Source organism: Cetorhinus maximus, chromosome 4 (genome assembly GCF_964194155.1).
Source record: "Cetorhinus maximus chromosome 4, sCetMax3.hap1.1, whole genome shotgun sequence".
In the NCBI taxonomy this organism is placed as follows: Eukaryota; Metazoa; Chordata; class Chondrichthyes; order Lamniformes; family Cetorhinidae; genus Cetorhinus; species Cetorhinus maximus.
Genome location: NC_135882.1, coordinates 76,907,690 through 76,924,439, shown reverse-complemented (window position 1 = coordinate 76,924,439; position 16,750 = coordinate 76,907,690). Strand labels below are relative to the sequence as shown.

The 16,750-nt window shown below is 43.0% G+C and overlaps 1 protein-coding gene across 1 annotated transcript in view; it reads right to left on the bottom strand.

Moving 5' to 3' along the window:
- The window catches only part of slco5a1 (solute carrier organic anion transporter family member 5A1), a 235,222-nt gene extending 220,042 nt beyond the window's left edge, over positions 1-15,180 (bottom strand). Inside the window, exon 1 of the mRNA XM_078540359.1 lies at positions 11,331-15,180. Coding sequence (XP_078396485.1) covers positions 11,331-12,159 — 829 coding nt within the window. The 5' untranslated portion in view covers positions 12,160-15,180. The remainder of the gene's footprint in view (positions 1-11,330) is intronic.
- Between the last annotated feature and the right edge of the window lie 1,570 nt (positions 15,181-16,750).

The following is a 16,750-nucleotide window of genomic DNA, read 5'->3' as shown; positions in this document are numbered from 1 at the left end:
TTCATGCACACACCAAAGATGGTGTTGGGCTGAATAATTAGGCAACACATTTTTTCTCAGCTTCATCATTCTACCACTTGACTCTTTTCACTCTGCTTTCAGGAGAAAGGTACATAGAGTAGGTGGCAGGAGACCAAGAGGTCAGAGGTCCATCCTCAAAACCATGGTATTATCCTTTTTATCTTCACATTCATTCATTCACCCACCTGCTCTCACATAGGCATATTCCCCAGTACTGCAGAATAACATTTTTGTCATGTCAAGTTTCCTTTCAAGGATGTCTTACTGTCAGTATTGTAAAATACGTTCATCCTGTGTTCTAGGCACTTTAGAGGTGCTCAATGTTACACTGTCCATGGTTTTCTGTCCATTAATCTTAATGCACCAGATTCTTTGCAGAAAGGAGACAGGAGGCAATTTTCAATTAGTACCTAAGTGGGCATAAAACAGTCAGGGCATCTGCTATGCCTGCCCAGACCCACTGATATGAGGCATATACCACTTTGAGTTTCATTTCCATATTAAGAGGGAGATAGTTGCATTAGTCATGTTTGTAGTTGACAGCTCACCAATTGGCCGAGATAGGATATTCAGTAGGGCTCCCACAGTTAAAAGGCAACTTATAGGGGAAGTGCTTTTAATGAGTAATGAATCACAAATGTGCTGCAGCTAAAAGCAAAATGTATGAAACTGAAGCCCTCGTTTCTCAGGCAGTGTCGTGAAAATTCTGGTAGAGGAGATAACCAGGGAGCAGGAGCTTTTGTTCACTGCTTAAGGATGCAAAGCCCCTGCCAGATAGCCCAATCATTCAAAATCTACACTCCAGAGTTTTCATGGAGGCAGGGATAGGGCCTTTGTGCTGTAACACTCTTCATGCAGTCTGCCCTCCTACAGATCAGTGCACCTTCTCTGGTTACAGCCTTCCGCTTCCATGCTGAAGCTACTGGAGATGCACTTCATAAGTGTACCGGAATAGATAGCATGGGACTAAAGTCAGGCCCTAAGGGCTTGCACCAGGGCACATAATAGTTTATGGAAGTGGTAATGTTTATTGTCAATTCAGCTGTGTACACAATTCGTGGTGTGCAGGGTTTGATTGGGGATTTTCTGTTGATCAGGCAACAAGATTTGGCTGAAAGTCCCTTCTGGTGTTTATGTTAAGTGCCATCTTAGGGATAGTGGAAGTGGTCAGACCAACCTCAGGAATGTGTTGGTGCAGGGAATAGGAATTATTTGGCTGAAAACTCCTTGCTGACGTGCTGTCAAAGAGCTCTTGTAGCTGGTGGTAACCTTGCTCCTCTTCCATCATCCGTTGTGTTTTCCTGTTCTTCATGTTTCTCCATCTCTATATCTTCCCTTGCAGGTGACTCTATAGGTTGGCTACCTTGCATGGCTGAAGTTGTGGATTATGCAGCACAAAATGGAGATTCTCTAGGGGCTGTACCACAGGAAAGTTTCTGAACTGTCCAGCAAATGGATTGTTTGTACAAGTTAATGATTTGCTCTATCAGAGTTCTAGTGAATGCATGACATCGGTACATGGATTCCCAACAGATGTTACAAGCCCTGTTTGCTAAAAATGGGCTGGTCTCCAAGTAGTCAGTGTTTCAACAGATGGTTTGGTAAAAAGAAATGGAGAATTGAAGACTGGTGGAGAATGAAGGCATCATGACATCTGCCAGGATGCTTGGCACCGACCTGCATGATGCATGCATTTCATCTCATGCCAACTACAAGTTCAGCTAGTGGAAGTCCTTCCTGTTCACATATATTCCAGGGTCGTCTGTTGAGAGCATGTGTAGCTGTGTATGTACAGTCAATGATGCCCTGCACCTAGGTGAAGTCTAGAATCCTAGCAAAGGTTAGAGCTCTGTCATCCTGCTTCGCAGCCTCCACAAGAAAGGAAATGAAATTATTGAATTGAGTGAATTGCACATTCTGTCACCTACTTGATACAGGCCCCCACAGAAGATTGTCTAATGTTGCTCATGTTACTTGATGCAGCCTGGAATGACTCCAGTCTATAAAAATTCGAGATCAGTTACTTAAAGAGCTATAGACAAGAAGACTATGATCTAGTGCGGTTGGTCAGTGCGGTTCTAGTGCGGTTCTAGTCCAGTGCTGATCTAGTGCGGTTACAGTTGGTCCTATGGCAGGTGATACAGTTCTGTGATGGTTTCCCTGGTAAACCAGGGTCCACTCACACACTGCTCCTCATTGAATGGTAGATATGAAATCCTTGGCGTGAACACTCCAGTGGGGTAAAGCCACTTGCAAGATTCTGCTCCTTCACTCTGCAGCTGCAAATAGGCCTCTTGGCTCTTACCAGCTGCATGTCCTCCTCTTTCAGCTATAATGGCATAACAATGGCATTTATGTCCTTAAACAAGCAAATATTAAAAAATAATTTCGAATATATTAAATAGGCACAAGCTAATTTCTCATATGCACTCATGTGGGATACGTCCAAAAAAAAGGCCAGCCAAAATGGGTGCCAAGCATATTTCCAGTGAGGACCCAAACAGATAGACCAAAACTCAATTCTTAGGCTTCAAACACCCATATTATCATTGCTAAATAGCCAGATACCTATTGAACATTACCCCTACATACTCAAACCACTCAGGTTAAAACACCACTGTGCTTTAATCTCAAACTGTAAATGTCAATATATTCAAAATTACAACTAATTTATTCTGAAGTTCATGAATTGACTTCTTAAATGAAACACAACTTTTTGAGGAATTCAGAAGTCTCATACTTACATTTAATTTGATTTTACAGCTTTTATAGCTCAAGCTTCTCCACAAGAAAATGAAGGTTTTTCTTAAATAAGCATAAAGAGGGTCATGGCCAAATGTGGAAGTAACAGAAAAAACTTTTTCAGTTATGTGAAGAATCAGAACTGTCAAAGACAGTATTGAGTCATTGGAAAATATTCAAGGATAGGTAACATTGGAAATGCTGGAAATATTAAATGGGTACTTCAAATCGGTTTTCATTCCTGAAGACAGTGCTTGACTGTTAGAATTGAATGATTTTAATAATTAAACTTGTAACACTAAAACAGACAAACATATTGTTTTAGACAGAATTAAGAACTTAAAAGTGAGCAGCTGGGCTGACCTATCCAAGGTCCTCAGAGGGGTGGGACAGGTGCTGTGTGAGTCCTTAGCCCATATTTATAATAGCTTACTGCACTTTGGAATAGTTCCCGTCGATGTGAAAGATGCTACTGTTGTCCACAAAAGGTGACATGACTGACCTGGGTAACTACAGGCCCATTAACCTGGCATCAGTAATAGCAAGAGCTTATTCTGGGAATCATTTTGTGATTATTTTTGAATAGTAGAGGACATATTAGGGCAACCAGCATGGTTTCATAAAAGGCCATGTCATGCAAATCTGATTGAATTTGTTTGAAAAAGTCACCAAGATGGTGGAAGGGATAGGCATCGTCTTAGATTCCAAAAGACTTTTGATGAAATACCACATAAAAGGCCTCACTACAAGATTGAAGTCTCTAATAGTAGTGGTAGCATACTGAGCTGGAATTGAGAAGTTTTTTTTATTCACTCATGTTATATAGTGTCACTGGCCAGGCCAGCATTTATTGCATATCCCTAATTGCCCTTGAGAAGGTGGTGGTGAACTCCCTTCTTGAACCACTGCAATCCATGTGGTGTAGGTACACCTACAGTGTTGTTAGGGAATTCCAGGATTTTGACCCAGCGACAGTGAAGGAATGGCGATATATTTCCAAATCAGGATGGTGAATGACTTGGAGGGGAACTTCCAGGCCGTGGTGTTCCCATCTATCCGCTGCCCTTATCCTTCTAAATGGTAGTGGTTGTGGGTTTGGAAGGTGCTGTCCAAGGAGGCTTGGTGAATTCCTGCAGTGCACCTTGTCGATAGTACACATTGCTGCGACTGTGCGTCGGTGGTGGAGGGAGTGAACGTTTGTGGACGAGGTGCCAATCAAGCAGGCTGCTTTGTCCTGGATGGTGGCAAGCTTCTTGGGTGTTGTTGGAGCTACACTCATCCAGGCAAATGGATCATATTACATCACATTTCTGACTTGAGCCTTGTAGATGGTGGACAGGCTTTGGGGAGTCAGGAGGTGAGTTACTCGCCGCAGGACTCCCAGCCTCTAACCTGTTATTGCAGCCATAAGTATTTATATGGCTAGTCCAATTCAGTTTCTGGTCAATGGTAACCCAAGAACGTTGACAGTGGGGGATTCAGCGATGGTAATGGCATTGAAGGGGTGATGGTTAGATCCCCCCTTGTTGGAGGTGGTCGCCTGGCTCTTGTGTGATGCAAATGTTACTTGCCACTTGTCAGCCCAAGCCTGGATACTGTCCAGGTCTTGCACCATTTGGACATGGACTGCTTCAGCATCTGAGGAGTTGTGAATAGTGCTGAATATTGTGCAATCATCAGCAAACATCCCCACTTATGACCTTATGATAGAGGGATGTCATTTGTGAAGCAGCTGAAGATTGTTGGGCCTAGGACATGACCCTGACGAACTCCTGCAGTGATGCCCTGGAACTAAGATGACTGACCTCCAACAGCCACAACCATCTTCCTTTATGCTAGGTATGACTCTAACCAGCGGAGAGTTTCCCAATTCCCATTGAACCCTGTTTTGCTAGGGCTCCTTGATGCCACACTCAGTCAAATGCTGCCCTGAGATCAAGGGCAGCCGCTCTCTCCTCACCTCTGGAGTTCAGCTCTTTTGTCCATTTTCGAACCAAGGCTGTAATAAGGTCAGGACCCAAGTGGCCCTGGCAAAACCCAAACTGAGCGTTAGTGAGCAGGTTATTGCTAAGCAAGTGCCGCTTGATAGCACTGTTGATGACCCCTTCCATCACTATACTGATGATCGAGAGTAGACTGATGGGGTGGTAATTGGCTGGGTTTGATTTGTCCTGCTTCTTCTGTACAGAACATACCTGGGCATGTTTTCATATTGCCAGGTAAATGCCAGTGTTGTAGCTGTACTGGAACAGCTTGGCTAGGGGCATGGCAAGTTCTGAACCACAAGTCTTCAGCACTTTTGCTGGAATGTTGTCAGGGCCCATAGCCTTTGCAATACCTAGTGCCTTCAGCATTTCTTGCTATCACATGGAGTGAATTGAATTGGCTGAAGACTGGCATCTGTGATGATGGGAACCTCCGGAGGAGGCTGAGATGGATCATCCACTCAACACTTCTGGCTGAAGATTCTTGAAAATTGTCTGGAAGGATTTCATTAAAAAATAGATCTAGGTGAATCTGAATCTGTTTGGAGGCCATTGGTGTCCTACAGGGATCAGTGGTGGAACATTTGCTTATATTATTTTTATTAATAATCAAGTTGTAGGTATTGAAGGCACAATCTGCAAACTTGTAGATAAATTTAAGATCTGTGTGAATGGTGGGACTGTAGACAATGCTCAATGTCTTCAGGTGGATCTTGATATTTCATGGGATTAGGCTCATGAATGGAAAATTATGTTTAATCTGGACAAGTGCCAGGCAAATGCTTAACATACACACACCCTTCAGGGAAAAGCGGCAAAGAAGGTGGCAAAGGGAAGAGATTTGGATATTCTAGTGCATATATCTCTAAATGTATATTAAGTAATTCTGTGAAGCAATAGCTACAGTGAATATGGTGTTAAGATGCATTCACAGGATAATTGATTATATGACAAGCATCCGATTTTGTCCTTGCACCGGACCTTAGTCAGGCCTCATTTGGTACATGGTCCAGTTTTGGTCTCCTCACATGGTGGGTGCTATTGAGGTTCTTGAAAGGTTGCAGAGGAAGGTCATTAGACTAATTCCTGCTATAAAACATTGTAGTTATTGAGGTAGACTTATTCACAGTAAGTCCTTATTCATAGCAAGTCCTGTTCACCCATCACCCTAGTGTTTGGTGACCTACATTTGCTCCCAGTCAAACAATGCCTTGATTTTAAAATGCTTATCCTTGTTTTCAAATCCCTGTATGCCTCATCCTTCCATATCTCTGTAATCTTCTTCAGCCCTACAACCTTCTGAGATGTCTGTGCTCAACTAATTCTGATCTGTTGAGCATCCCTGATTTTAATTACTCCATCACTGGTGCCTATGACTTCAGCAGCCTAGCCCCTAAGATCTGGAATACCCTCCCGAAATCTCTCCATCTTTCTACTTCACTTTCCTGCTTTAAGATGGTCTTTAAAACCTCGCTTTGGCCAAACTTTTGGCCATTTGCTCTAATGTGTGGCTCAGTATAAAGTTTGCTTTATAACACTCTCGTGAAATGCTTTGGGGCATTTGATTACGTTAAAGACATTATATAAATGCAAGATATTGATGGATTAGTTTTGATTGCTTAGATGGATCAGAGAGGCATTTCCCAGATGTTTTCCCGTAAACTGGCCTGGGTTTTAGCCTCTCTCACGGGATCACATGGTTTTGGGTGGAGTGTATATATTGTGATACACAAGAGACTGGATTTTAAGGCCCCATCGGGAACAGAGACAGATAGGCGGGCACAGAGATTTGCAGGATCTGCCGACATGCCAGTTCCCTGGCTCTACCCCACCCCGAGCCATTTTTCCAGAGGAATAATGTGTGTGTGTGTGTGTGTGTGTGTGTGTGTGGGGGGGGGGGGGGGGGGGTGTCCAAGCAAGGCAGCACCAGGTAGCTGATTGAACTAGCTAATGGCCAGTTAAGGCCAATTGTTGGAAGCTGACAGGAATTTTCTTTGAAGTCCCCACAAGTGGCGGGGGACAGTTTCACTGCCTGGAGACAGCTTCCCAGCGGCAAATCAGGAGACCAGTGCTCCAGGCAGGCTTAGAGAAGAGTCGTTCAGACTCGAAACGTTAACTCTGTTTCTCTCTCCACAGATGCTGCCAGACCTGCTGAGTTTTTCCAGCATTTTCTGTACTTATTTTATATTAGAGGCCCTTCCTGCCTGCCTGGGTTCAGCTGCATCCACAGGCTGGCCAGCGGATGGATTCCCCCCTAACAATGATGGTCAGGTGCTGAATCTATTGTTTTTACTTTAAATTTTTAAAAGGTGAAGAGAGGGCATCTTTGCTTTGTGTGCCCTCTCCCTCACTTACGTGCAAAGGAAGTTTCTTGCCCTTCTAAATTGGAGGACCTCCTATTAGCCCTCCAGTTTCGAGGGCACCCTACTCCACCCCCCACTGCCATCTTTAATTGGACAGCCAGCCAGCTCCCTAACCATTAATTGGCCAATTCAGGCAAAACCACTTTGTAGGAATCAGTCACTCAGAGTGAGGGCTTCGGATCCCTATTTGAGCCAGGTGGCAGAGTTCAGAAGTCTGCAGAGAAAATCCTGCCTAAGGTATCAATATTGTGTGGGAAAGACTGAATGGACCAATGTGTCTTCACCTGTCTATTATTTTTTGTAATTTTATAAAACAAAGCCGATTCTGTTAAGAGAACTGTAAGACAAATGAGTGGGCTAAGTTTTCTCCCTCCACTTTTCTGCCCCTTTCTAGCCCTTCTGCTCCTGGTAGCATCAACTTTTAGTGGGATACAGATCTTCAGGTCCTGGTATCTCAAGACTTGGCTAGATTAATATTGTTCTTTTGAATGTACAGCATCATAATAAACAACACATCAGACCATTATATGCAAAATAACAATTAGTTCAAAGGTTATTGCAGAGTCCTTTTTAAGTTGTCTAGGACTCATGCAATAGCAGGTGTGTCAAAATGCTATCACTCCATGACAGTTATTACACATTTACTTACACAAGAAGCTGGTAAACCTTTTTGCATCTTATTCTGACATTTACAATTTTGATGAAAATACAAACTATATTCTATTGAGGTAATTTATATCATCTGGATAGTTATAAATCAAAATGACACTCATAAAACACGTTCATGACCATCAAAATTGGCAAAGCTTCCACTTTCTCCTCCAGTTCCACATTATAATGGGAGTGAACAAAACATAAAAATCAACTTAGCTGTGTTTCTAGTGAAAACTAGCACTCCCAAAATCATTCAAGAACTTTGCATGATTTTGGACATAGATTTAAGGAAGATTCAAGGAATTTATAAACTAATTTCTCTCCTGCTGGTGCTTTCTGGCTGTAAAATATTGCCACATCTGACTCCTCTGTTCTTTCAAATATTTAAACAGAATTTAACTTGGAAAATATCTGCCAAAACAAATTTCTTCCTCATACCACTTATTGAGTTTTATGAGTTAAATACTAGCACCACCTCTGATTACTGGAATATTTTCTAGTTATATTTAATTTTGGTCCATGTATCATAGATCACTCTTTGCACATTACTGTTTTCGTACTTTGTTGATTAACCAGTAGAAATTATTGACAAATCAGCTATTGTTATTGTCATCTTTTAAATTGGATCAGTGTTGTAAAAGCCCATTTCCAACCTTCACATTCTACAGGAACCAAAAACAGTTTTATAACCAACACACTGGATACTGCACACACTATAATACATGTGTTACAAGGCAAAATAGTGCGGACAACTAGTAGAGGAAGAAAGTATCTATGAATATTGCTCAGTTAGTCATTCATTGATCAACCACAGTGTATCATCAAACATCAATAAGAATTCTGTAACAACTGATAGTAATTATTTCATTACTCTACTCAAACAAAGAAATGAGGATACCGCAAACATGCTTTCATGCTTCTGTGTTTTATTAAGAGTTTAGCTGCAGTGATCACAAATATGCATTTAATGTGTATCTGGGTAGCTAGCTTGTTGACTGAACTGTTACCATTGTTGCTTGTAATGCACATCATAATTCCAAAGTAATGTTTCTCATGCAAATCTAAGCTGCTTTCATTAACGTCTGTTCCTAACATGCATGTTTTGTCTAAATATTCTACTAATACGTAAAGGTAATTTCTGTGAACTAGTTTACAATTAGTACTGTGCTAATGGGCTGCCTCAGTGATGGACTATCTGTACTAAAAAACATCTAGGACCTTCTGAGTCATGGTTATTAATTTGAATGGCTTTGATCACTCAGGCTTGACAAATTTCTCAGCTGTTATGAGCATCTATGTTCCACAAAGATCTATACCTGCAGCTGTTCAGTCTCTCAAAGAGAGGAAAGAAAATATAGATTTTTCACAGTCACAAGAAGAATGGTATCTTATTCTGTCACAGTTTATAATTAAAATGCAAAATTACGAAGCAGACTATGCTTAAACACATAAAGTAACTCCGGCTTTAATGAAGGGAAATACTGCATTATGGTGTGAAATTTACCTCATAGTGGCTTTACTGTTTCTGCCAACAGCATGAAAGTAGCTGATTTATTTCATTGTTATCAACAATTACAAACTAAGAACATACATAACTCGATCCTATAAGTGCAGAAACCCTAAGATATATTCAACATCTTTATGAGAAAAGGGCTTTTAACTTAGCCATACTACATCTTCCATACTGAATTTAGCATGACATGTGTTCTTGCTGTGATATTAGAAAGTCCAACCAGTTGGATTTCCCTGACCGGTATAAGAGGATAACATCTATTTTTGTATTTCCTGTTGGCAGTTTGCACAAAGGACAGAAAGCACTTCACATCAATGAAGTCGAGCAATTGAATTTGTGTTAAATCCATGAAAGGAAAGTAATTCAACAATCTCCACGTGAAAACTAAACACACAGAATATTGAAGCAATGAAGTTTGAAAACAAAAATAAAGGTCTCACAAATGGTTTTAACAGGGCTAGTGTTACATTTATCACTGCTGACACATTTGCTCTGACAGGCAGACATAAGTATAGGCAGTCCTTCACCAGCCTCACAAATTCTTTACACAATTGGAAATTAACTCATAAAGAATTTCAAAGGTCTAAAGTTACAAATGGTTCTCTTACTGACTGTCTATATAGCTTTTTAAATTCTCCCAACTCCTTTTTCTGAAAATCTTCTCAAGTTACATATCTTTGCCCATCTAAGAAAGTGGGCAGGCACGTATCAATGTTACTTTGTTGCTAGGAAGTGCACAAGAGCCCTTTCGGGTGTCTTTCCCTGCTCTGCCAATAGTGTGACTGCACTCAGGTACTGAGATGAAATTACTGCCAAGTATTGCTATATGAAATAAGCCATTGTAATACCAATAGGTTATATTACCATATTCATTTTTAATTTTCTGCATGCATTACTTTAATAGGATACATGGTAACATTCGCAAGTGAAAGTTCCTCAATGTTGCAGATTTTACCAAGAATGTGTTGCAGTATGTGAAGCAAAGTCATATGGATATTATTGCATAGTCAAGGCCATTTGTGATATATTGGGTAAAATGTAACTTTTGATAATCAGAATATCAGAGTCAATAATATTATTTTTATTTGAAAATCATTAGCAGTGTTGAAAACGCTCAGCCAATTCAATGAGTACCTCAAGGAACAATTAAACTCTGTTAAATCACAGGGAAGCAAAGGAAAAATGTAATATTTAATGTATTTGTTACTGTACACTCCAGATTGAATTTTAGTACAGTGTGTTGTCAAGTATATTACTTTGGTAGTCAAAGAAAATACTTGTATTCAAATTTTATTCATGATAATTTTTTTAACAATCCAAATTTCCCATCTTACAGTAATAATTTAACTTCAGTCAAAATAATGGTGCCAGATTTCAAAGCTATGATGATAAATGCACATAATTATTGGAGGCATTGTGTGTATGAACAGATCATTAAGGCCAATTCTGCAAATAACTCACTGTTATTTAACAATCTTCAAATCAAAAATAAAATTGGCAGTGAAACACACAGATTCATCAAGTGAAACTTCTACAAGTAGTACTCCTTATACTTCTACAAAAGATTGTTTTTGATCTATTAATTGAAGCAACATTTATTTCTTCAAAAATCTAATGATTTGTAGCATTATTATCTCAGTATATACCATAATTGTAAGACTAACAATAGGCACAATTTATTTGAACATGATTAATTAAGTCTGCAGTAGTTTTTGATCAATTTTCAATTAGGTTATTCAAACATGGTGATAAAGGATACAATAAATTTCCATAGTAATGCCAGTAAGCAAAATTAGAGCATAAGCGAGAAGAAGACACTGTTAACCAGATTCACTTTAAACTTCTTATCTCAGCATTCTGCCAAATAGAAACGACCATGTGCTGTGCAGAGAGCCAAACTCAAAATGTTTTTGACAAACCGGGTTTAGTTACATGTTGAAAGGCTCGAACCAGCAGGTTATCCTCCACAGCACAACTTATTGGCGCATTCTTACTCTCACTTACTTTTAGCACTTGAAGCTGGGCAGGCGATTGTGTACAGTTATCACTTACCCAAGTATAGAGATGCGTTCTCTGTTTTCACATTATCGTCCAGGTAGGTGGGCCCCAGGGTGTAAATGGGGGTCGAGCCCACGCCTATGAGGAACTGAGCACAGACAAAAAGTGCCACATACAGCGAGTGGTAATGGCTGGAAGAGTCCTTGCTGACACAGCCGGAATCCGAGTCTTTGCCCTCGGTGGCATTGAGGCCGCTGCACAGCCCCTCGTTGGAGGCGGACGTGTTCAACTCCTGGATCTGATACGGTGGGGAGATGAAATGAGGGAGGGTGAAGAGAGCCGCTCCGATGGCGATGAATAAACCACCCACGGCCAACCAGCGTGGTCTGTGCCCCCGACCCCCAAAGTAACTGATAAAAACCACCACCAGCAAACTGCCGATATCGAAGCAGCTGACCAGGAGCCCGGACTCGGAGCTTTTCAGGTTGTATCTCCTCTCCATGGTGGTGATAACGCTGCTGAGGTAGCCGGACACCATGAGGGACTGGATGAAAGTCAGGCAGCACATGCACAGGAGGAAACACCTGGAGTCGCCGAACATCAGCCCGGGGCAGCGGCTTCCCCGAGCCGCACAGGGAGGCTGGGGGGCCGGGGAGGACAGGGAGCCGCCAGCTGAAGCCGGCTTCCCGCCGCTGCCGGACGCGGAGGAGGAAAATGCTGCGATCGAGCTGCTCTTGGTCGGAGCCGTCTCCGATTCCCGGGCTCCCGGCCACAGCAAACACGAGCCATTTAAAGTGGGCAAACTTTTGCATTTGAAATGGTCGCCGGCTGCGGGCGGCTGCCTGCCCAGGACGCTACCTTCCAGGAGGGGGTTTGAAGCCATGAGTGAGGGTGGTCCGCGGTCACGGAGTCTCTCACTCCCCGAATGAATGCATTCAAACCGCAATGGAGCTGCTGCCGGTTCCACAGGAGTGAGGGATGCGGGCGGCGCTGAGGTGAGTTGAGTGGATTCCAGGCGGCTGCTCGGCTGCGGTGACTGACAGCTCCAGGGACAATGTGAGGAAATGCAGGGACATGGCGGGAGGAAAGCCCGGGCTCTGCTCACTCACTCACTCATTCCCCGCTTGCCAGCTGCTCTCTACCGGAACGGCAGCAGGCGGCTCAGGGCGCCGGCCATCGCACTCATGTCGGCGGGCAGGACGGGTGAGAGACGCTGCTGAGCTGCCGCGGTGTCCATCGCCTCTCAGCACTTATTCAACCAGCAGCAGCCACCACCGAGCCGGTGCCTGGCAGTGTTCACACAGAGAAAGAGGGAGCGGGGAGCCGGTCTTCCCACCTCCCCAGGGGCAGGCTGGGGGGTGGAGTTTGCCCAGCATTTCTCAGCCCCGGAGTTAGGAGGGAGGAGTAAGCTGACTGTTACCGCTGGGTCGATGCAGGCAACACACACACAAGCCGAGGAAGAGCAGAGCCTCAGCTTTCTCTCTCTCACTCCGCTCTGTTTCGCTTTTGTTGGCTCTGTGTCGAGCCCCAGTGCTCCCGGTCAGTGACTGAAGCTGTGAACTCCATTTCCCAGAACCCGTGCGCGTTACACCCGCCACAAGGACGCAGGTCACTCTGCCCCGCCACTCTCCCGCTTTTCAAAAATATATCCTTAAACCCAAACACGCTTCTGCACAAACATACTCATTCACTATGTGGTCAACTTGTCGCCCGACTACAAGCCTTCGAGCAAAAATGGCCACCAGTCAAGATTGTTGCTTTGTTTAAAACATATGGATAAACTTCAAAGGATCATCGTACGGGCGCAGTCCGAAGGGATGACATTAGTGAAGCAATTTTGGCAAAGTTCATCGAAAAAAAATTCAACCCCAAGTCAATCAGTCAACCCATGGGGAGGATGGCTCCAACATGTTTTGAAATCTAGCTTAAATTAATTCAGGCATCATGACATTGCTTCCCAAAATAACAACCGGTATTAATTACCCATTATCAACTAAAATAAGGGAAGCTTTCGAAACCGTGGCTGAACATGTTCTGCCCCCAACTCCTCTGGGATATTAGTGCAACCCTAACTGGCACTCACTGAGTCAGATACTACTGGATTTTATAGAAAACAAGATCATGGATTTTAACAGCTAGCTCTGGCTCCATTGATAAAGCTGAAACAAATACTTATGGCAACTTTTAATTGGAGAATCCCAAGATGAAGGACAAAGGCTCATAGTACAGAACACCACTGAGGCTGAAAAGAGAAGACCATTGGCCTAGGTCTTGCATTAATAATAATGGTGAGGCTGACAGTGTTTCCCAATATTATGGAGTAAATCGGACAGCAACTTTTGGTGGCTCCAGGATGGTATGTTGCCTCCCTGGTGCCAGGGTCAAGAATGTCACTGAGCAGCTGCAGGGCATTCTAAAGGGGGTGGGCAAACAGACAGAGATCGTGGTACATATTGGTACCAATGACATAGGTAGAAAGAGGGATGAGGTCCTGCAAGCAGAATTTAGGGAGCTAGGAAGCCGATTAAAAAACAGGTCCTCAAAAGTAGTAATCTCTGGATTACTTCTGGTGCCACGCGCTAGTGAGTATAGACATAGAAAGTTAGTCCAGATGAATACGTGGCTGGAGAGATGGTGCAGGAGAGAGGGCTTTAGATTTCTGGAACATTGAGTCTGTTTCTGGGGGCGGTGGAACCTGTATAAGGCAGACGGGTTGCACCTGAACCGGAATGGGACCAACATCTTTGCGGGAAGGTTTGCAAGTACTGTTGGGGAAGGTTTAAACTAACTTGGCAGGGGAATGGAATCCTGATAGGAGGTTCAGCAGGGGGAGATGCACAGCCAAAATTAGAAGAGAGAGCAAGTGAGTCTGGAAGGCATAGAAATTATAGGCCAGTTAAGGCACAAGGTAGTTTGGCAAGGTTGGATGGTATTTATTTTAATGCAAGGAGTCTGACGAATAAGGCAGATGCATTGAGGGTACAAATTAACACATGGAAATATGATGTAATTGCTGTCACAGAGATATGGTTGAGAGAGGGGCAGGATTGGCAGCTCAATATTCCAGGATATAGGGTCTTCAGGCGAGAAGGAGGTAAAAGAGGAGGGGGTATCACAACATTGATCAAGGAATCAATTACAGCAGTAAGGAGGGATGACATCTTAGAAGGCTCCTCAAATGAAGCCATATGGGTAGAACTTAAAAACAAAAAAGGAGCAATCACATTGCTGGGAGTGTACTAAAGGCCCCCAAACAGTCAGAGAGAAATAGAAGAGCAGATATGTAGGCAAATTTCAGGGAAGTGTAAAAATAATAGGGTAGTAATAGTGGGGGATTTCAACTTCCCCAACATTAACTGGGTTAGTCATAGTGTGATAGGTTTAGAGGGAGCGGAATTCTTAAAATGCATCCAGGAGAGCTTTTTAAGCCAGTGTGTAGAAGGTCCTACAAGAGAGGTCCTGGGCTTAATTTTAGGGAATGAAGCCGGGCAAGTGGTAGAGGTACCAGTGGGGGAGCATTTTGCAGATAGTGATCATAACTCCGTTAGATTCAAGGTTGTTATGGAAAAGGACAAGGATGGGCCAGAAATCAGAGTTCTAAATTGGGGGAAGGCTGATTTTAATAAGACCAGATATGATTTGGCCAGAGTGGACTAGGAGCAGCTGCTTTTAGATGAATCTGCGTCAGAGCAGTGGGACTCATTCAAGAAGGAAATAGGGAGAGTACAGGGCCACATATTTCAGTAAAGACAAAGGGTGGGACCAACAAATCCAGGGAATGCTGGATGTCGAGGGATATCAAGGATTGGATAAAGAGAAAAAGGGAGGCTTATGGCAGATACCGAGGGCTCAAAACAGCGGAAGCCCTAGAGGAGTATAGAATGTGTAGGGGGGAACTTAAAAAGGAAATTAGGAGAGCAAAAAAGGGGCATGAAAAAAACATTGGCAGGTAAAATAAAGGAAAATCCAAAGTTATTTTACAAGTACATTAAGAGGATAACTAGGGAAAGAGTAGGGCCCATTAAGGACCATAGTGGTAATTTGCGTGTGGAGCCGGAAGACGTAGGTAGGGTTCTAAATGAATACTTTGTGTCAGTGTTCACAAGTGAGAGGGAAGACATGGGTATGGAAATCAGGCAGAAGGACTGTGATATAATCCCACATGGAGGAGATTGAGGGGGGACATGATTGAGGTGTATAAAATTATGAGGGGCATAGATAGGGTAGGCAGGAAGGAAGTTTTCGTCTTGGTGGAGAGATCAATAACCAGGGGGCATAGATTTAAGGTATGGGGCATGAGGTTTAGAGGGGATGTGAGGAAGAATGTTTTTACCCAGAGGGTGGTGGGAATCTGGAACTCACTGCCTGAAAGGGTGGTAGAGGCAGAAACCCTCATAACATTTAAGAAGTATTTGGATGTGCGCTTGCGATGCCATGGCATACAAAGCTATATGCCTAGTGCCGGAAAATGGGATTAGAATAGTTAGGTACTTGTTTGAAGGGTGCAGGCTCGATGGGCCAGAGGGCCTTTTTCTGTGCTGTAGACCTCTATGACTCCATGACCACAATGTGCCGTAAATCCAGATGTCGCTGTCAGGGATACCCTGACCTTCCAAAAGGTGCATTGTATCAGCCCTGATTAATAGACTTGCCATGAACCTGGGGTACCTGTCCATTAGTTCCCACTAAAGATGCAATTTTAATGTTCCAGTATAATATGAACTTTCAGTCAATACTTTATATTTTAAAAAATTATAAAAGATGGCTGCCTGAGGATCACCTGACTTCTTTTGTGGATTGAAACCACTCCATTGTCTCAAGAGGGAACAAAAGGTACCTTCCAGCCTGATGTTGTATTAATGTGTTTCCTGAAACTAATACAAAATTTTGAATTGAACGGGTCATTCAAACACAAAGATTCTGGCTGTCTCAAACTCTCAAGGGGTCAAACAACAACACAGGACATGTAATCAACACACCACCTTTTGTTTGGAAAAAGGCATTCGAAATTGTACAAGTCACATTATGAGAAGCCATTTTGGCTGTCTGCAATGAATTCAACATAAGCTGCTTGCAGAGAGAGAACTCCACTGAACTCCATCATAGAAACTAAGAGCAGGAGTAGGCCATTTGGCCCTTTGAGTCTGCTCCGCCATTCAATATGGTCATGGCTGATCCTCTATCTCAATGCCATATTCCCGCTTTCTCTTCATACCCCTTGATGCCCCTAATATTCAAAGAATTATTAATTTCTCTTTGGAATATACTCAGTGAGAATTCCACAGGTTGATCACCCTCTAAGCGAAGAAATTTTTCCTCATCTCAGTCCTAAATGGCCTGCCCCATATCCTGAGACTGTGGCCCTTGGTTCTAGACTCCCCAACCAGGGGAAACTTCCTCCCTGCATCTAGTCTCTCTAGCCCTGTTAGAATTTTATATGTTTCAATCAGATCCCCTCTCATTCTTCTAAACTT